General features: G+C 38.4%; 1 protein-coding gene, 1 non-coding gene and 2 pseudogenes across 6 annotated transcripts; 3 read left to right on the top strand and 1 right to left on the bottom strand.

The window, feature by feature from the left end:
* Positions 1-5,510: 5,510 nt before the first annotated feature.
* On the top strand, positions 5,511-6,499 carry LOC122643711 (annotated as a pseudogene).
* A 90-nt stretch (positions 6,500-6,589) lies between these two features.
* On the top strand, positions 6,590-21,524 carry LOC122643330 (annotated as a pseudogene).
* Positions 9,434-9,515, top strand: TRNAS-AGA. Its single transcript has one exon. It is a non-coding gene; the product is annotated as a tRNA-Ser (tRNA).
* On the bottom strand, positions 9,563-16,576 carry LOC122643331 (H/ACA ribonucleoprotein complex subunit 3-like protein). 5 transcript variants are annotated; one of them, XM_043836965.1, is made up of 5 exons: positions 14,788-14,869; positions 14,543-14,609; positions 12,884-12,926; positions 9,772-9,914; positions 9,563-9,688 (listed from the first exon to the last, which is right to left on the bottom strand). In XM_043836965.1, exons 2-4 carry the CDS (start codon positions 14,594-14,596, stop codon positions 9,817-9,819), a joined length of 195 nt encoding a protein of 64 aa, XP_043692900.1. In that variant the 5' UTR covers positions 14,597-14,609; positions 14,788-14,869; the 3' UTR covers positions 9,563-9,688; positions 9,772-9,816. The 5 variants fall into 5 exon arrangements, with proteins under 5 accessions (XP_043692900.1, XP_043692902.1, XP_043692898.1 ...); XM_043836967.1 differs by lacking the exon at positions 14,788-14,869 and adding an exon at positions 16,564-16,576 and having other exon boundaries at positions 9,664-9,914; positions 14,543-14,606; XM_043836963.1 differs by having other exon boundaries at positions 9,664-9,914; positions 14,788-14,868.
* Positions 21,525-21,944: the final 420 nt, after the last annotated feature.

The raw sequence follows: 21,944 nt of genomic DNA, 5'->3' as shown, positions 1-21,944 counted from the left end.
CTTCATATCCTGATCTCTTGTGCCTGCATGCAGTCTTACTTTTTTTATAAGCTAGTCTTCTCTTTGAAGACTTTATCTCTTTTATTCTAATACTAAAAATATTTCCCATTTAACTCTTATGTGAAGAACACTTTAATTTATGAATGGAAATATGCATCCCTGCATACATTTGAAGGCAGTGAAGTGACTTACTAACCAGCAGAGTTGGATATCCCTTTTAGAATTTTTTCATCCATATAATCATATATCAAATTGCGGAAGTCTGTTCCTTCCCCTTCTAATTAATTTGTCTGCTAAACATTCCAAGAAGTTATAACCCTACGGTCACTCATATCTCATTGCACCTATAAATGTCCTTCAGTCTGTTAGACATCTATGCCCATAAAAAACATTTATAATGACAGGATAATAATTGGTAATTTATTTTAGTTTTCTGTTTATATCACCAGGTATGATTATTCTATGTTTCGCATGGCTTATTTTTAATTTAAATTGTTCTCAACTAAGAGTGAAGATGGGAATTAAGTTAGATATAAGTGGACATGTATACATGCATGTATGTAGGGCACAATACATTGAGGATTATCATTATAACACTCTCAAGACTCAAGTAATAAGTACATGACAATGATTCTTGTGACCTCTAACATGACTGTCAATGCCATATTGATGCCTAATCGAAGGCTAGATATGGCATATTTGGTTTCACTGTGTGTGAAAGAGAGAATATTCAATTGGACTCTCATGAAGATTGAACTTGGTAAATCTGAGCCAGTATGAGTTTGATAAAAAAAAGTTGTACTAAATAAACTTTAAGAGTTCAGTGGGAGAAGAAAGCTACATGGAGTATATACAATAGGTGGAAGGGATGTCTTATTAGATAATTGCATAATGAGGGAGCTTGCAGTTTGTTGAACTTGGGGCTTCTGTGTGAGAGAGAGAGATCCCTGAGTGTCCTATGCTTTATAATCCTCCAATCAAGGTAGTCACTTCACAAATATAAGTAAGGACTCCTGGGTTCCATGCAGTTGAAGAGGAGCTAGGCATGGACTACTAAGGGGGGCATCCTGCATCTAATGAGGTGACCCTAACATTCTCTTCTTCTTTAGAATCCTTGAGTTTCCTGTGTTTTGATTTATTGGGTTTTGATATGAAGATTCTTTTATATTCTGCATAATTTTTTTGACAAAAAACCATCATAATCTGCACTTCAGAATCCAAAGGAATTAATAATATTTGCACTTGTAAAAAGCATATCGTTTTTCAAAATTTCCAATTGATCATGTTTGCATGAACTATGTATGACTAATGAAGCTAATACTCAGAGATACTCACCTATATGCAGGAAAATCCATCTTTCATTTCCCAGTATGCAAGGGATATGGAGGTAAAATTCATTTGATGCGAAGGACACCAGAAAAGCTCGTCTATTTACATTCATATAAATGCTTGATTACACCTTGTATGCACCTAGTCCACACTGTTGTAAGAATCTAATTGAATGCTTGGAAAGCATGGTAAAATATCCTTGGGAATTTGAACAAGCAGCGCAGATCATTTGAGGATGGGCCTTGGTGCAACAGTAAGGTTGCTCCATTGTGACCAAGTGGTCACGAGCTCGAGTCTGGAAACACCCTCTCTGCAAAAGCAGGGAAAGGCTACGTATATAATGACCCTCCCCAGACTCCGCAGTGGGGGAGCCTCGTGCACTGTGTATGCCCTTTGTTTTTAGAGCAGATCATTTCCTAGGTTACAGTGACTGGGTATGCTTCTCATAAATTTAGATCTCATTTCGCTTCTATTTCTCAGCATGAATGATGGTGAACCAGATTACTATTTTGTATTGATCTTTCTCGTCTCATATGATCTGGGACAGGGTTTAAATATTCGTAACAGGCAGTATGGACCATATATATCGATATCAAGAGACCTCGATATGATATGGTCTCGATACATTACCTTAATTACAAATTTGTATCGATCATGTATCAACTGTATTGGATCAATATGATCCATTATGGTCGATACATGATCGATACCCATTGATACGCCACCCAATATGATTGATATCCATTGATGCGCTTGATACGTTTCTTATGAACTACAGAACACTACTGAGCGCTCCTATAGAGCATTTTAATCTATTTATTTTGCAAATTCAATTTGATTCTTTGCTCGATCATAAAAAACGACTCTAGTAGTGTCATTTTCATCTTCATTTGGGATTAAACAACCTGCAATCAAGGATCGAAATCAAGTCTGCACAAGAACAAGCCAACAAAATCTTAAAAATTCAAGAGGAGCTCTTCAGTTATTATCAACAAACTTACTCTTTTGAAGGAGTGGATCTGGACGCTATGCATCAGATAATTAACCACATTACCCCCTCAGTTTTCGAAGCTACTAATCATGATTTATGCAAATTCCCAGATCTTCAGGAAGTTCAAAATGCTCTTTTTGGCATGAAACCAATCAAATCCTCTGGTCTTGACGGTCTTCTGCCAATTTACTTCTGGCAATTTTGGGATCTTACCTAATAGGAGCTCTTCGATTTTGAGCTTAAATTCTTCAATACGGATGTCCTCCCTCCTCAATTCAATAAGACCCTTATCTGTCTTATTCCAAAGAAATCCAGCCCTAAACCTATTGAGGATTATCGTCCTATCAGCCTTTGTAGCGTTGCTACAAAAGTCATTTCCAAGATTATGGCTTCAAGGCTCCAAGGATACCTTGACCAAATTATTGCTCCCCTCAATCCGCATTCATTCTGGGTCGCTCAATTTCAAACAATGTGTTCCTGGCTCATGAAGTATAGCACTATATCAGAGGCAAGAAAAGAAGGCCAAAAACATTTCATTGTTATGTAGCTGGATGTCAAGAAAGCCTATGATAGGCTTGAATGGATCTTCATTGAGAACATACTTCTTAGATTGGATTTCCATGAGCATTGGGTAGGGATGATTATGTTTGGTATTCGTTCTGTGAACTTTAAGTTCTTAGTGAATGATTCAATATGTGGTTCCATTATTCCTTCTAGAGACATACGTCAGGGAGACCCACTCTCCTCGGCAATCTTTGCTTTACTCTCTCATGCTCTTTGTTCGATCTTATCTACAACAGAGAATGATGGTATTATCAAAGGAATTCATATCTAAAACTATGCGCCTCCAATCTCACATTTGTTATTCGCAAATGATTGTGTTATGTTAGCGAAACTTCAGCTCAAGCATACATTTAATCCCAAAGGTTGCATTGAGATTTTTTGTAATGTAAGTGGACAAGCGATTAATAGTCAAAAATCCATGCTCACTTTTAGCCCAAATACTCCATTACGATTTTGTTGATCGTTTTCCCGTATTTTGCAAATCAGCTATGTCAATGGTCTTCACAAATACTTGGGTCACCCTCTGGAGTTTGGCACCAACAAGTCGTCTCTATTCTAAGATATTAGAGATAGAACCACAAAGTGTATCCAAGGCTAGAAAAAGAAACTTTTGATTCATGCTGGTAAATCTATCTGGATACGTTGCCTCTCACTTCAAACTCCCCCAATCTCATCATGAATTCACAAGGAAAGCCTGAACTAAATTTTATTGGGGACAAGAAGATGAGAAGAAGAAGATCCAATGCATTTTCTGGGCCAAGCTTTGCAAATCTATATCTAGAGGAGGGGGTGTGGGCTTTAATCATCCCAAAATTCAAAATTCTGCTCTGCTATCAAAAGTCGCATGAAAACTTTGGTCTGATCCTGATTCATAGTGGGCGAAGCTTCTCAAATCTATATACTTTCCGCAAACTGACTTCTTTAATGTTGGCCTTGGCAATCACCCTTCGTGGGCTTGGCGTGGCATTTTGCATGGAAGAAGTGTTCTCAATGATGGTCTCATATGGACTATAGGTAATGGAACTTGTGTCCATATATGAGAGGACAATTGGATTCCATCTACTAAGAACTTTCGAGTTCAACATCCCCTTTTTCCTAATTGCCTCCTCCTAAGGGTCTCAGACCTCATTGACCCAAGTAACAAATGCTGGAAGGAAGATTTGTTACAGTGCTGGTTTGCCCTGTCTAATGGTTTTGAAATCAAGATAATTAGGCTGGGAATCCTTCCTCGTGAGGATTGCCAAGTTTGGGGAGGTTCAAAAAATGGTGTATTCATATTTAAATCAGTGTATCATCTCATTACAAATCAAATGGAGGATTTGGAAATCAATAGAGGCTCCTCTTCTCGGCTTCTCGCCACTCTTCTAGAGCCAACATCCCCAATCAAGTGTGGATCTCATCTGAAAATGCAACATATTGCCAAAAATGAGATCCTTGTTATGTATGTGTGCTAATGTCATAGCTTCAGCAAAAGGTTTACAACTCTACCAAATTCTGGTTGATCCAACTTACCAAAAATGTGAGGAGGTGATTGAGTCTATTGATCACATTTTTCTTCATTGCCCATATGCCAAAGCTATTTGGTTTGGAAGGTCCTTATACCACAGAGTTCCAAATGACATCACCCTTCTTATTCATGACTGGATTCATCAATGGAATACTCTGAATAGGAGAGATAAGTCTAGCGCTAAACATAGTTTCGGCCTTTGCTCCTTCATTTGCTAGACCATCTGGCTTTCGAGGAATACTTTGATTTTTAAAAAGGAGGTTTGGTCGCCATCTAAAGTGATCCAATTGGCTGAATCCCTATTCCAGGAGTTCTCTCAAACTCAGAAACCTTAGCAATAACAAGTTTCTTTGAACTCGACTTCCCTAGATCCTCATTGGTCTCTCCCTTCTCCAGGCTTTGTCAAGATCAACTCAGATGTGTCTCTTAGCAAAGATGAGTCTACAGGAGGTATCGGTTACATTATTCAAGATCATAATGGTGTACTAACAGTGGCAGCTTCTGAACCAGTGTTTCTCCCTTCTATCCTCTGTGGTGAGGCTGAAGCCATTTGGAATCTTGAGTGTCATTGAAGCAAGCTTCTTTTGGAGCAATGTAAAATTTGATAACAAGGAGGTGATCAACCTGCTTACTGGCTCTAATAGTAGGAACCCTCTTCAAATATCCTCTATTATTGAAGATATTTGTTTCATCAGTAGCAATGCCATAGAATGCTCATTTGTTCATGTTCCAAGGTGTGTCAATAGTATTGCTGACAACCTTGCCCGAAGAGGCCTGTCTATTTCGTGTAAGACAGCTTGGCTTCCATCCACTCATTGACTTCTTCATCTTTGTCAAGAAGAAGCCTCGATTTGTACACAATCTTCCTTTGAATAAATCTTTCATTTACCAAAAAAAAATGAAGGAATCCCATGGTCTCTCATAACAATAGGTTAGAGATTGCATAGATTGACTCCCGTAGAAGCCAATAAGATAATACCAGAGTTGGTCGACGGAAGGATCTACACCTATTTCTCATTGGATACGAAAGTGAACATATTAATGAGAGGGTACTACAATAGTGGTCTTACCCTTGTGATGTTCTCCAACAAAGGTACATACTGAGTCTGTTTTTGCGGCAGCTGAAGGTTGCATTGGCAATAGTATAGAGAGTGATAGTGGTTCTGCAACTATGCAAGTGCCCAAAGACAACAAAAAAAAAAGGAAGATGAAGTTCCTTCAGTAGAGATGATTACCGAACATGAAAGCAGTTGGGTCTCAAGTGATGTAGTAATTCAAGAAAGTGAAGAAGATGATTCGTTGTCTTTGGAAGGTGACCAAATAGTAGATAGTTCTTGTTCTCTCTCTCTCTCTCTAGCAAATGATTGTAGTAGCATCAGTGATGAAGAACTCTTAGTATTTGAGACTACAAGTGGATTAAGCACACGATCTATGGACGTTGGCCCTATTCAAATCATCATGAAAGCTAATGATTTAGGGGAGCCAAATGTTGACCAGGAGCCTATTGGTGATATTCTTGTTGTGTCAACAACTCCAGAAGTAGAGGTTGGAGATGGATTTGACCCAAAAGCAAGATTAGTGGTTCGTCAGATGCCTCAAGAGAGGGGAATCGGTGGAACAGGAACCCGTAGTATATTTGAATTGGATTACATACCTCTTTAGGGGTTCACTTCTATTTGTGGCAAGAGACCAAAGATGGAAGATGTTGTTGTTGTTGTACCTCAGTTTCTGAAGATTCTCATTTCAATGCTTGTTGGTGATCATGTATTGGATGGTATAAACCAAAGTTTATGTCACACAATAACTCATTTCTTTGGAGTCTATGATGGCCATGGAGGATTGCAGGTTGCTAACTATTGTCATCCGTATACAACTTTAATTGAGGAGATAGCAATAGTAAAGGAAGACTTGGGTAATACCAATATTAGGACTAATTGGCAAATGCAGTGGGAAAGAGCTTTCCCTAATTGCTTTCAAAAGTTGATGAGGTTGGGGGAAGAGTTAGTAGGGGTGGTGTTCAAGTCCAGGATGATTCCTCTGCTTCTCAATTGGAAGATCTCCTATATGGAGAATACAGGAGAATACAGATTCTAGTTGACCAAGCCTAATTCTAATTGTTTTGTTCCGAATCAAAGATATCCACAGGGGCCGGTTCATCCTCTTCAGATAATCACGACCAAGAGGAGGAAAGTCCTATATCCTTAAATTAATTCATCAAGTTGATGATAAAATCCGGGCATTCCAGTGGACATTATGCACTTGTTACACAACAACCCCTTAGAGGAAGGGCCAAGCAAGGGGGACAACGGGTAGGAGAAATGGAAGTTTGGGCTCTAGAAGGATTTGAGCTTGTTGCCCCAAAAAACTGTTTGTTCTACTGTTGTGGTTATTATTTGTTCATCCCACATCATAGTTGTAAACTGTGGGGGTTCAAGAGCGGTCCTTTGTCGTGGAAAAGAGGTTGTGCCATTGTCAATGGATCACAAACCGAATAGAGAAGATGAATTTGCAAAAATCAAAGTAAATGGGAGAAAAATCATACGGTGGAATGGATACCGTGTGTTCGATTTTCTAGCAATGTCTAGCTCCATCGATGATAGATATTTGAAACCATAGATCATCTCGCAACCAAAGGTTAAGTTTGTCCCTCAAGCCAAAGAAGATGAATGCATCATTCTAGCTCGAAGACGTATCCGTGTTTAGCACAAAAAGAATGGTGTGACACCTCTTGCAGAAAGAGCTACGGAGTTGACCTTGCTTCACAAGCAGCAGGTGAGTGCTTGTCAAAGCTTGCCCTCCAGAAGGAAAGCAAGGATAACGTCACCATTGTTGTGGTGGACTTGAAAGCTCAGAGGAAGTTCAAGAGCAAAACCTGATGAATTTCAGATCCTAGTTATTCAGATGGTGATCAATCCTGAATCTCCTGACCAATGTAAAATCCCACGAAATTGAAACTACACTTGCATGCTATGAGGTGTTATTTCTTTTTCAGTGTGGAAGAATACCAAAATAATGAAGGAATGGTTCATTGTTGGGTTGGGAGGGGTTCCTTGTCTTGTAAATATTTCTTCACCTGAATAAATTTGTTTAGTGTTTTCGTCTACCATTATATCTAAGATTTTATGTTTTACAATGTAAAAAAAAAAAAAAACATATAGGATAATGATTACAAAAATTTCTTATTAAAACTTAAAACTTTACTTCTCTACACTTTAATTTCCCTCGCAACCAAACAGAGCCTTTAAAAATCCAAATAGTGCATATTCTTCTCTATTTTTTAAGTGTCGAATCCATGGTGGAGAAGAATTTTATTCAACCTTATAGGTATTTCCCCCAAATTTCTTCGGTCTGGAGACCGTTGTTGGATGTGGAAACTATTCCATAAAGTGAATTGAATCAAACAGTGGGTTCTACCAGTGCCTTGGTAATCCAAGGACTTTTCAAAAAAGAAATGCAAAGATTGCAATGCCAATAACAAGAAAAAGAAGCAATCAAATTAATTTTCTCTCCAGATACATCTTTGGTAAAATGAAGGACTACAGAGATCTTCAATTTGACTTGGAATGATGTATCATTGCATCTGCTAGTACTATTGGAGAGTAACCCCAACAGGTTCTTTTAAGGAAAAGAACAAAAACCATTTACAATTACACTACTCCTAAGAAAAATAAAAGATAAATGTAAAGACTTGTGTTGATTTGTTGGATCCCTTCCTTTGTTTTGAATTTTTCCTTTTATAAATATCCGTTGGTGGTTTCTGTAGTTACCAGGTTGTTTCATAACTACCCACTTCTTTGAGAGCTTGTTGTAACCACCTTGCTAACTGTTCGTCGATCACTGACCGTTTTTTATCACTAATCGTTTTCTGACCGTTTTCAATCACTGACCGTCGTTTTCTGATCGTTTTCGATCACTGCCAGTTTTCTGACCGTTTTCGGTCATTGACTGTTTTCCGACTCTTTTAAGTCATTACCCATTTTCCGATCACTAATTAACATGTTAGTCTTGATTGAAATAGATTTCGATCTATTTCTCTATTGACCGAAATAGACTGAAAATATGGTGTAAACAATAGGGCAACAACTATTGTACAATATTGAAAAGATCCACAGGTACTGACGACTCCCAATGGAGATGATGGTAACCCAAGGCCCACTGCGAAATAGAGTGAGCTAAAAAATTTACAGATCTAAATTAACCAAAGTCTGTATCATTCACCAAAAGGAGAGGACGTCAGGGGTTCAGAATATGAGCTTTTTTCATTTACTTCGAATAGATGAGAAGTCACTCTTTTTTGGTAGAATATAGATGAGAAGTCACACTGCTATAATAAGCCTAGAAGTGCCACTTCAGCTAATATATGAGTAAAGCAACCAAACACAGCATAGCTTAGGATAGCTTTGTAATGCCCATCGCAAAAGCAAACTTCTGATAAGTAGTGATCAAGCTAGTTTGGAGACAGGACCTCGCCGTCCTTCGTAGTGGCTTTCGCGTCATCGGCACCAGCAGCAAGGGTACTTTCATGGTCGATCCCTTCGCTGTTGAGAGGATCAACACCGGACATCGGAGTTGGGAGGCGTCTGGGCTCATTCCCGTTCTGCTCAAAGAATCCACCACCCACAACTAGGCTTTCCAACAGTGCCGCAACCGACAATTGGTTCTGGTTACAAGACTAGCATCGGGGAAAGTGGGGACCAGAAAGTTTGTTGGGTATTCACATGGCAGACATGTGTCTGCCATGCCCATCCCTACTCACAAAGACATGTGTCATGTTTTGAGTGGTGTTGGTTGCTGCATTTACAGTTTTTTCTCTAGGGTTACTATTGGGCTTATACATACTCTAGCCTGGGATACCCTGTCATCTGCATGTACGACAGATAGATCATTTCCCACTCCTTGGTTTCGGATACATCATACCCAAACCCTGTGTATTTCATGCTTTTTATTTAAATGAAATTTCAGTTACCAAAAAGTGATCAAGCTAAAGTTTTTCAATAAGAAATCAAATTAAGGTGTCCAGTCAACTATCACTCTCAATATAAGTGGACGTGCCGGAGTGGTTATCGGGCATGACTAGAAATCATGTGGGCTCTGCCCGCGCAGGTTCGAATCCTGCCGTCCACGAAAATGAATTTTATTCACCCTAAAAAATAAAAAAAACTATCACTCTATCCATCTAAATACCATTTATATCAGCTTAAAATTTTTTAATTGATAACCACATCAAAATGACCAGTCATACCATCCTTCGTTCCATCTAAATACCTTCTAGATCCTTCATTACACTCTGGAGGGTTCTCTGCATTAAAAATACAAAGCTATAAAAGATGAACAAAAACACTTCCACCGCCGATTTTGGAAGTTTGAAATTTTGAGGTACTTCGGATCGAAAGATACCAAGAACAGTTGAAAGCATGGAAAATACTCAGTATTTCGGTGGTGGCTTCTGGGTTGGCAGCAACCCAAAACGCTTCTTCAAAAGAACTCTTTGCCTTGAGAACTTGTCATCAGGGGAGAAGCGAGCTGAAATTGATAAAATAGATAATTAAATAATAAATGGAAAAAGAAATTGCCAGTATTTGTCCTGGCCACTCTCTAAAGAAATGAGCATAGATTAATGATTTACCCAATTCACTTATGGCATGATAAATCAACGATTCATACAAATTTTGAAATATCAAATTTCGAAGTTGATAACCTCGTTTAAGAACATTGTGGGAAATCAAATGCCATCTTTTGAGTTCTTTTCATAGAAGAAATTCTAAACCACTCAGGTGATTTGGATAATCATCAATTGTCATGGTACATCATTGGTTTTTACATCATATCTTGATTGATAAAGTTTTCAAATGACAAGGTTAAGAAATATTCATGCAGAGCCACTAGACACTGTTTCATAAGATCTGAGATATAGTTGCAGTTGCAGTTCCAGCCACATGGAGAATATGGGTTAATAAAAGGTAGCACAAAATGGTATTTTCGACGTGGCAAAAGTTTCAGGATTGCCATTTGATAGGCTTAGCAGGATGAGAGGCTCAATCCAGCCACATTGAAGGCTAATGTAACCAAATCAAGGAAAGTGGAACACATAGAGGACCCTCTAATTTGAGAGTCGGGATCAGCTGCACCTGAGAGTAACTACTCTCTGCATAAACTGATGGTGTCAAATGAAAAACCAGCAACATCCTCAAAGTTGTCTTTTTCTAATTTTTTTAAATATAAAAATGTGGGTCCCACATCGTCTTCCTCAGCTTCAATCCCATTCCCTACTCATCATCTCTCATTCCTTGCTCAACATCTCTCCCCAGCCCCCATCCCCTTTCCTGCAAGCCCTCCCCTCACTTTTCAGTTGCAGGCAGCACTCGAGCTCAGGAAGTTGAATAAAAAAGGAGATGGCTCTGAACCATGCAGATCCAGGAGGCAGATTTCCAGTTGAGACGGGATCCATCAGTGACATAGCAGTGGCGAGTACGCCTGGGTGGTATAGCATCTGCCGCTGCTCAAGCAACTCCTGTTGCATCAGGTCTCATTGCTGCTGCTTCAATCTCTGCTGCATTTTTCCCAAAATCCCTTCCCCCAATGATTCCGAACCGCTTTTTAAAATGTCAAAAAGAGGAGGAACAAGAAATTTAAGAACAGAAGACCCAGAAATTGTGACCTAATCCAACTCTACTTCCGAATGTAATTGGATCAAACGAAGAATCAAACAGCTTCTACCAAACCTCCACCCCCCCCCCCCCCCAAAAAAAAAAAAAAAAAGAAAGGAAAGAGGAAGAGAAACGGCAGGAGAGAAGAAGATAAGAGAAGCAAAGATTTTTCACAGATCCTCTACTTATGATGGGAGAGATCTCTCTATGAATCGTTGTAATAGAAAAAGAGGAATTTCAAAATCAAATTTTGGAGGAAAAAAATAAACCCTAAAAATAAGGGCTCGCTCTCAATAAATTACTCGTCTCTCTGTCGTTGAGACTGCAATTTTAATTTTAAGAGTAACCCAAACAAATATAGTTTTTTGGGGGCAAGGGGGAGAGGGCAATCATGTCTTCACGAACTTCAGATTCCCTTCCCTGTGAGCCCGATTCATAGCAATCTCTTCCAAGCAATCCCAACGATAGCTCAATCATGTCTTCACGAATTTTAGACACTGGAGGGCAGGACGGGGAGAGATTAGTGTGTTTGGATGGAAGAAATTGCAGGAGAACGGCTTTGTAGAGAAGCGCAACCCGAATGTAGGAGGTTCGGATGCCCGATGGCGAACTGTATAATCTCAGTATGGGACAGCTACCAACATAGTCAGACGGTACAATACCTGCGGAAAATTTCTTAGGTTTCGGAAGACAACCTCCCGTCGTCGAAGCTACAAAGACGGGTACGATGCCTGCAGAAAATTTCTTGGTTTCGGAAGACAACCTCCCGTCGTCGAAGCCACAGAGACGGAAATTTGAAACAGATGCTGAGCTCGAATGCTGCCTACAACCGAAAAGTGAGGGGGAGGGAGCATGAGTGGAGGAGGGCTTGTAGGAAAGGGGGCAGGTGGGGTTACAGGGAGAGAGTGAGGACACAAGAGATGATGGGTGGGGAATGGGATCGAAGTTGAGGTAGACGATGTGGGTCCAACGTTTTTTATATTTAATAAAACTAAAAAAAGACAAACTTTGAGAAGGGGTTGCCGGTTTTTCATTTGACACATGTCAGCTAACCAGTATAACAACAACAACTCAACCTTATCCAAACTAAATGGGGTCAGCTACATGGATCCTTGCCCTCCAATCAGCTCTATTCTAGATCATACATGATACAAGGCCTAAGCTATGCATATCTTTCCACACCACTTCTCCTAGGGTCATTTTAGGCCTCCCCCTAGCTCTTTTAGATCTTTCAATCTGAATCAAATCACTTCTTTGTACTAAAGCATCCCAAGGCCTTCGTTGAACATGGCCACCAAACGACTTTCTCGTAACTTATCTTGTATCGGGGATACTCCGTAATCAGCTCTAAGGTCATTCCTTACTTTATCCTTCTAGTTTTGCCACACATCTATCTCAACATCCTCATCTCAGCTACACTCAATTTATTAATATGACAATTCTTAACTGCCCAACATTATACACCATACATCATAGCCAGTAATTACTCTCCGCGTACACGCAGCTGATCCGGACTCTTAATTTGACATGTTAAATTTGGGGCCAAACTCAATTTACAGCCTGATACCTTCGCATTTTCAATTGAACTATCTAGATGTTGACATTTTACATCAAAAAAACTTTTTTTTGGGGAGGGGGGTGAGAAAGGGAGAAAATGCTTCACTTTTGTCACATGGAAAACTCATTTTGGAATGAATTTCACATGTAATAGATCAGATCGTTCTCATCAGAAGTGGATCAGATTATTCAGAACTGAGTTTTCAATTTTGTTTTTACATCTCATGGAAGTTCATGAAATCATGCTATATGAATTGAATGAAATTCATCATAAAATAAAGATCTCACCTGGATGAGCAGATTGTGTTGCCAGCCCAAGTGGTGATTCTTTCTGTGGAGCAGGAAATAAATGAAGGTCGGTATGAAATAAAAAAGGAAAATTAGGATACATAATTTACAGGTAACTGATAATATAACTGAAATACAGAACCCAAAACAAATGTGCCAGGAATTCTGCTGTGTCAATGATATTCTCTTAAGTATTTAATTTGTTGGATTCAGTAAAAAAAACAAAAGAAAGCAAACAATTTAACCAAACTCCCTCCAAGGGGTTCTGGATACATTGGTTGGTGTTAAAGTACAGGATACAGAAACTAAGTCATAAAACCACCAATGTGATTCAATTTGCGACAACTAATAGCAATGGATCATGGTCCTTGACAGCTTGACATTCAAAGAGGATTTAGTTAGAGAAACATTGGAATGCCATCATGAGAAAAAGCAGTGTCTTAATCAAGGTGCCATGCACAAGGTGCAAGACTAAGGAATGTCAGCTAAGTCTGATGGAAGCTCCCAAGGTACCATGGGTAGCCGGCACTAAAGAAAAATCTTATCAAAAATGACTTCGTTGGCTCCATGAAAATAAAAGTTGAGACCCACTTTCTAGATTTGTCCTCATTAAGATCTTTTTACCTAGTCAATGGCCGTAAATCGTAGAGGTCCAAAGCATGAGCCTTCAATGTAGATTGCCAGTTCATGCTATATCATATGTCGAGTCTAGCTGTGATTAAAAATGTACAAATGGGTACATTTCTCTTGCTGATTTGAGTCCAATAGGCAGAATCTAAGTTTCCAACAGCTCCCACTTTGGCATCAAGAAAGTCACACTATAAGTTTGCTTCTTAACAGAATAAGAAAAGGTTTTGATGTCCTTTTTTTTTTAGTAAACTTTTTGATGTCCTGTTGATTAACTATATTCATAATGCAAAAGAGTTGGGACACTAAACTCCCAAAAGTCTTCTCAAAACAAGCCAAAGACAAACTCAATACTCTTAAAACAAACTTACCCCAACCCCCTAGCCTCCAAAAAGGGAAAAACATAAGGAAGATTCTGGAGTTCAGTCTCATCTGATTAAGGGACCTGGGATGGTAGAAACATTTTTTACATGTCTAATGGCATGGTTATTTTGATGGATCTGCTTGCTCAGAATCTTAATAAAAAGAACTGCTAGACGTTCTAGCTTCCTTTTGCTGATTGATTAAGCAGTATTGAAACAAGATAGTCCCCACCCTAAACTCTCCATGTTTTTTAGGTAAAAGCTTTTACCTCCTCAATTAGCTCTTAATGTACATAGTTTGTCGATAGTACACTCAACTAAAGCACAATAATGACCTAGGTAGAAAATAAAACCCGCATTGACCTCAAGCATCATTCAACTTTTCATATATACTATAAGTTAGATCAATTGCAAGCTTTTAAACAAGACATGCTGATTCACTTCAGTAATCACACTCCCGGTTCTAGAAGATCAAAACTAATCCAAAGTACTCAAACTGCAGAGCTACCTTAGTATGAAAAAGCTACTTAAAGTAAGGAAGTTCGCAGGCTTCAAGTATTTGTTTTAACAAACTCTGTCTAAAACCATTAGATCAAGCTGCTTGATTGAGATATAACATGTACAGGCAATAACACTAGGAAGAACAGAAAAGTACGGATATTAAAAATACCTTAGTAGTGTAAACTTTGTCACCATTTTCATTGATGTAACACTGAAGATACATGGTTGGAGATCTTCTTCAACCTGTAAATATTCCAAATAAGCCAGGTATTGAATAGAGTAAACAACGACATCAAGGGATGTGAGGAACGAAGAATGAAAACCTACAAAGATTATAGGAGTCCAGGATAACAGAACAATAAAAAAAAAACAAAACCAAACGATTCAAAAACCCTAGTTTAAGAAAAGGTTAACCTTACCAAACAAACGAAACTGGATTGTTCGCCAGAAGCTACTGAAACGTTATAGCCACACAAATACTAGACGGCGGGAGTAAAGCTTCAAAGGGTTAACATAAGGTAAGGGGGCAGGAAGGTTTGTATTTTGCTGGCAAAACCTACTCTACTCTCTCTTTTGCCCTGCCCTTTCAAGTTTATGAGCAGTAGCTTGAGGGGTAAATAGTGTCTTTTGGATCATGTGACTGTGAGTGGGCCGAGTGGCAAAGGCCCAAAAAATGACGGTTTCCCTTTGAAACCACTTTAGACAAGGCCAATTTCGTAGTTTCGGTGACAACTTTCCCAAGGCTATCTTGCTATTAAAATTGACATGTCTAAAGCCTATGATTGGTATGTCTAAATCCTATCATAGGCTTGGATAGAATTTGGTCTATTTTCTCTTTAAATTTCTTGGATTTTGTGACAAATAAGTTCATTAATTTCTGTTTTAATCACCTCTACTTCATTTTCCATTAAACTTGATGATAGTCCTCTTGACTTTTTCTGAGTCTCTCGTGGCATTTGTTAAGGATGCCCTCGCAGCTCATATCTATTTATTGTAGCCATAGAAGTTCTATCTCGGTTACTTTCTGATTATCGAAATTTGAATTTATTTAAGGGGATAAAAATTGCCTGCCATGCCCTAAGGTTTCTCACCTATTGTTTGCAGATGACATATTCATTTTCTGCAGAGCTACCACAGAGGATCTCTACACATTATCAAAGCCATTCTTGATCTTTTTTCTGACCTATCTAATCAAGAGATTAATTATGCTAAAAGTGATTTACATTTCAGCCGCAATGTAGCTCTCTCTGAACGAGCATCTTTATGTGTTGCTATTGGTATTAACGAAATGTCCAAAGATTTACTTTACTTGAGCACATCTCTGTTCCATAAAAGATCTAAGGTTAAGCCGTTGAGTTCAGTGGTTCAAAGGATTCAGCTTAAGTTAGCTTCTTGGCAAGCGAATTTCTTATCTTATGCAGGTCGAAGCAGTCTTATTCAATCGGTCCCAGCATTCACCCCTGCATATCTTATGAATTGCTTTGCATTTCCCCGTCAAATTTTGTCATAATCTTGATTCCATTTGTCTAAGTTTTTGGCTTGGGAATTCGGGGGCTAGAAAGAAACGCAGTTTCATTGATTGGGATAAGCTTTGCCTCCCAAAATCTAGTGGGGTCTTGGTTTTAGAAAGACTGAAACTCATAATAGAGCGCTTTTCATGAAACTAGGTTGGAGATTATTGACTAATAATAATTTTCTTTGGGCTAGAATTTTAAAGGGTCGCTATTTTTCACATACCTCTCTTTCTGTTTTTTTTATGATAAAACTAGATTAAAAAAGGAATCTTGGGTTTGGAATATTATCACTTCTACCATTCCTGATTTAAAGAAATGCATACTGCAATGGATTGAAAATATTAAAGATATTTTTTTATGGATTGACCCTTGGATCCCATCTATCCCGGGATTTACTCTTCCCCAGTCATTACAATAGATCCAATATCAGGATACAGGGTGGAAATTTACTTCTAACTCAAATTGGAATTGTAGTTTATTATCTTCTATGCTTCATATGCATCTTGTTTCTATTATTTTGAATCTCACTTTATTTGACTCCGATGACAGCTGGTGGTGTACTCTAGCTAATGATGGTCGTTTCAAAACCAATATGGCCGCCAGAACTCTTTTCCTTTCTCCCTAGCTTCCTAATTTGATTCATTCCAAATGGTGGAAGTTTTTTTGGAAATTTAACCTTCACCCTAAATTAAAATATTTTTTTTTTGTTTTGGCTTGTCTTGCATACAAGACTTCCTCTTAAGGCTACATTGTCAAAATGGATTCCGATCGACCCTACTTTGTGCTTTTTGTGGCAATTGCATTGAATCATACTAGCACATTTTCCTCTCGTGTGATTTGGTTAAGCATATTTGGGTTGCTGGGCCCCTAGGATTAAGAACTGAGTTTCTGTCTCATCCATCTTTTGATCACTTTTGTATGACCACCTTTCATCATCGGAAATTTGAATCTCTGTCTTTAAAATGGTTTTTTAGTGTGTTTATTATAACCTACTATTTTATTTGGGATTCCAAAAACAAGCTTGTTAAAGGCTTAGGGAAACCAAATCCTACCAAAACTTTGGACAACATTACCCGTTAGATTAATGATCTTGGGTTATTCCCTCTCCGCCAATTTCGTCTCGTGATGTATATTCCCCTATCGAGGAGGTGATACAATTATCTGTTGTCAACCCTTTACCATATTTCAATTTCTCTATTCTAATTTATGCTGGAAATCGACCCTCAAACATAGGTTCAGCTAGATGGGCCTTTTTTTATTTTGTTAGAAGGAAAGTTTATTTATATTGTTGCAAGTTGGATTACGACATCTCATTTTTTGAAACCAGAAATCTTTGGACTTTTGACTGGGTTAGAGTATGCGGTCACTCATGGATTGAAGTTGAAAGAAGTGTGGTGCTCCAACAAGACGATCCTCGATCTTCTCCCATCTCCAATCCATTCTTCCTAGCCATGGGAGCTTTTGGACTGGCTTTTGGAGATAAACAATCTTTGTTATGATGCAGTGTTTTCCTGTATTACGGATCCTTTTATTTTGGCTGTGGTTTCTAATCTGACCATCCAGGTTGGGAAAAACAATCATCTTTATGTATATAACGCTTCTTGAGCTTAATATATTTTTTTTCCATTACAAAAAAGGATAAATTACACATCACCCCTTAGTTTTCAAACGAAACTCAGATCACCCCCTGGTTTTTGAAAAAACTCAAATCACTCCCTTTACAGTAACAGTGCTAGTCTGTTGTTAATTATTGATGTGAAATGACTATTTTACCCTTGTAATAAAACATTAGAATTACATCTACAATGCTACCCTTCATTCATCTTCAACATTGGTCAAGGGTAGTTTAGGGATTTATATTTATTTAACTAGCTGACATCATCACTTAACAACATAAAACTAACAGTAAGGACTAATTTGTCATATTAGGGTCTAAACCAGGGGGTGATTTGAGTTTCGTTTGAAAACCAAGGGGGTGACGTGTAATTTATCCAAAAGAAAAACTCCCCCAAGGCTTCGTGAATGGTAAGCAACCTTTCCAGCAACACGATTGGAACAAACCACGAATCAACACTATTATTAGTGACCCCCACTCTAAGGTGAGTTGGGATCCCTATACAAGAACGGTCGTGAGTCGCACAAATGAAATCCAGCCCCGTGAGTCCCACATGGGGATTCCATCTATACGGCTCACAGGTGTTCTCGTACGAGAACATGATCCCGCCTCCTCTGAGGTGTGGCATTGGGAGCTAATCACTATAGTAAATATGGTACTGACTTGCAAATCAATCACAATATAATGGTCTCACTCAAAAAATAGTGAAATGAAACCTATGATTGTTAAATGGTTCAATTCAAAACCTTAAGGCATTAAGTAAGGAGACATCCTCCACTGTATTACGAAGACATCAATGACTTGAATACAAAGCATGATAAATTACACAAAACATGAATACACTCCCATGGCCAAGTATCGTCCGACAATTTAGGAATTAAGTTTAGCAGCAACAAAGAGTCCTTCCAACAAAGATAAATCGATTTTACACGCCATTTCAATAAATAAGTTCAAGTTCTACCAAAAAAAATGTTTTTTTTTTGACAAATGATACAAGTAACTCAGCCAACTTCATTACTAAGAGGATTAAAGTTACAGGCAAATAAGATAATAGGATGATCCACGGAAGGCAGGGTTGAAATGTCCAAACACACACCAGAATCATCATATTGAAAATAACAAGAAGATGAAGAATACGACATACGAGACAAATGGAGATTAGTTATCCAATGGAAAATATTCTACAACACTAAAGTGGATCTTTATCCCCTCAATTTGTTTGCCTGTCAATTTCCTCAATTCCATCTAATCGGGGGTGAAAATGACCACCCTACCCCCTGTCCGAATACACTACCCGAGTGAGGTCCACCTCCCTCTATTAGATGGAATTGAGGAAATTGACGGGCAAGCTAATTGAGGTGATATTTTTCTCCCACTAAAGTATGATTAGGTTTAACATTTTTATAAACTACTTGGTTCCTATGGATTCAAATAAAATATAAAGAAATAAAATAACAAAAAAACCACTAGAGTTCCAAAATCGACATAGAACTATTAACAAAGAAGGAAGTGAAAAAAATTAAAAATCAAATCCCTAAAAGGTTTTTTCAGTCCTCAACCCCAAGACCCCTGTAGCCCAAATTGTTTTCGAAAAATTGTATGAGAAAAATTAATGAATGTCATAAGGTTTCTGTGCCCTAATCACAACTTTACTTTGTCTGTAGAGACTGGAGAGCCTCCAAAATACCTAAGTGCATGTTTGACTAATCCCTAGAGTCTTCACAAAAAAACAACTTCTAGAGATTTTGATAAATTATTTTGAAAATATATTTTTATCCCTTAAAGTATTTTTTAGATTAAGACAATGGTCAATCAAAAGAAAGTTACAATATCTTACTTCACCACCTATAGTCACGCCATATATAACAGTCCAATATAGCTATGGTAGAATTGACTCACTCACTCCCTTTCTCTAAAGCCAGTGTATTACCAGTACCAATAGATTCCCTTTTTGATAGTACAAGGAGAGGGAGTGTTTGCATTTGTCCCTTTAACATTAGCCTCCTCAAGTTTTGTGAAGCTATGGTGAATTGCAAATGGTGGAGGGATCCATTGTGGAGTAATGATGCGCGCATTTGTGAATAAAAGTCATTTGCTTTGTAATTCTTTTTCTTATCTGGTACATTTAGAAATTATACTTTTTTTTTTTGAAGAGTCATGGTACTTATCGACATGGAACCTGATGTGAAAAAAAGAAAAAGAGACTCACACATAGTTCAGTCAACTTTTGGGATTTATAAGTATTCAAGGTTTAATAACTTGGAATCATGTCTGAAATCAATCTTTATTGGCTTTGATTCAGATGGTCCCCTGATATTTGTGCTCTTGCTACAAATTTCAACTCATGTAATTTTCATGTAATCTCTAGAGAGGTGAACTTAATCGTAGATTCTCTAGCCAGGAAGGCCTTGTCCTTAGCAAGTAGGACAGATTGGCCATTATCCTCGCCCTGACTTCTTGATGCTTGTAATCAGGAGGCCTCGTGCTCCTCTTGCCCTCCTCTGCAATAAGATTTGCATTTACCAAAAAAAAATCGAATGGTCTCCAACTCGGCCTAACTTTTAGGAGTTGAACCATGTGGAGACAAATGGTCCATGAATTGGCAAGCCTATCTTCTTTAGTGGCATGTGGAAATTGAAGAGTCACATTTTGAAAGAGTGTGTAGTGCTGTTTTCAAGGGAAAAAAAACAACAGAGACGTTTTGAGAATAAGAAGAAGAGAGACCAACCAAAGATTTTAGGGAAAATTACACTGCCACTCCCTATGATTTGTATAAAATACAGAGTGATCTCTTGGGTTTCTAAATTATACAGTCACCCCCCCTAAGTGGACGGTGTTAAATAATACATTTTAAATATCAACTTTGCCTTCTTCTAATATCCTGTTAATACTCAATGGGAAATTCCAATTTTTTTACCCTCTTCGAAGATTATAAACCAAACCCTATTGCAAGACAAACTCTTTTTACTGTTTTCTTCCCCAAATTTAAAGTTGCTTCCATCGCTGACTTGCAACTCCTTCACTGCGTGCAACTCCACTGCACATGAGAGGATGGGAAGGGGGGAGAAGTGGTGAGGAACTCTTCTGTTCTGCAAAAAAACCCTAAATCAAGATGATTGGATGCAAAACCCTAAATCGAGATGGTTGGATACAACAAATAAGAACCCTAATAGGGGTAGATCTCGGTGATGGTTGAATGCAACAAATAAGAACCCTAACAGAGTTTCTTGCTACCATGAAGCTTCATAAATGAAAAAAAAAAATTACCTCCTTGTCGTCACAGGTCGTTGTTGTTCGTTGTAGATCTCGGTGATGGTCTCAGTAGATCCCATATTGTAGTTCTCGGTGATGGTCTCAGTAGATATCGCCGGTACGATCGTTGCACTTCTCGATTCGTGTAGCAGGCAGGGGATGGCGTTGAACACTGCCTCAGAAGATCACCATCTTGAGAAGTTGCAGAGGACCAGAACCCTAATCTGATTCGAGTAACAGGGCAAGGGAAGGGGGTGGTAAGCTCACACCCCTACTAGGGGTATATTAGTCATTTTAAGTCATGAATTACCAAAACTTACCACTTAACGGGAATGATATAACAAAGTGGAGCTGATTGTAACAACTAACCAAAACTAAGGGGTTGTGGCGTATAATTTAGAAACACAGGGGATCGCTCTGTATTTTATACAAATCTCAGGAGGTGGCAGTGTAATTTTCCCAAGATTTTAAAGTTCTATTGGAGATGAAAAAATGCATAATTGTTGCAGAGGTTTCGTTTCACATTTCGGTTATTCTTGAGCCTATATTTTGCCATCTCTCACAATCTTGATTAAGTCGGTTAATCGAACTGATTCTTATGCTTTTGGTTGATTCTCCAAATTTTTAGAAGAATTATTTGAGGTTTGTAGAATTGGGATAATATCATCTTGTTGATGTTTAATTGTGAGGTAACTTTATACTACTAATAATGGATATTGTTTTTATTTTTTCAATCTTAGTGAAGTAAATTCTGGAAGAAAAACTTGGAGAAAAATTTCCTCCACCGGGCTGGAATGTTCACCACATCATCCTAGGGTTCACAAACCCCTATAGGGTTTTAGTATATTCCCCAAAATACCCTCTCGATTCCCCCCCACACATCTGGTCACGAGTGTGAATAAATTCCCTTCATTGTGTCCGATGAAACACTCGATCCTAAAAACATTACAACCTTCATTTGATTTTAGTGGATTCCGTTCAAAATTAATGTTCATTCTATTTTAGTTTGTTAACTCGGTCCGATGCCCATCCCTAGTTTTGGGTTTTGACTTTTGACCTCAAAGTCAAGCCGAAACAATGCCACTTTGAACTAGTAACTTATGACATTTGTCTGTAATTACGATTGAGGATCTATGCTTTCATGCCCCAGTGGTCGGACATTGGATGCTTTGGTTGACCGATAGAGAATC

The sequence above is a fragment of the Telopea speciosissima genome, chromosome 10 (assembly GCF_018873765.1).
Source record: "Telopea speciosissima isolate NSW1024214 ecotype Mountain lineage chromosome 10, Tspe_v1, whole genome shotgun sequence".
In the NCBI taxonomy this organism is placed as follows: Eukaryota; Viridiplantae; Streptophyta; class Magnoliopsida; order Proteales; family Proteaceae; genus Telopea; species Telopea speciosissima.
The sequence above is the reverse complement of the archived record's forward strand: the minus strand, read 5'-3'. Positions and strand labels throughout refer to the sequence as shown.

Bases quoted from the DNA above. Each gene is read 5' to 3' on its own strand.
- LOC122643331 (XM_043836967.1), bottom strand. From the start codon at position 14,596: ATGTATCTTCAGTGTTACATCAATGAAAATGGTGACAAAGTTTACACT. The intron at 12,927-14,542 runs GTATTTTTAATA...CCTGCTCCACAG, and splicing joins ACAAAGTTTACACTACTAAG to AAAGAATCACCACTTGGGCT. The intron at 9,915-12,883 runs GTGAGATCTTTA...TATCAATTTCAG, and splicing joins AACACAATCTGCTCATCCAG to CTCGCTTCTCCCCTGATGAC.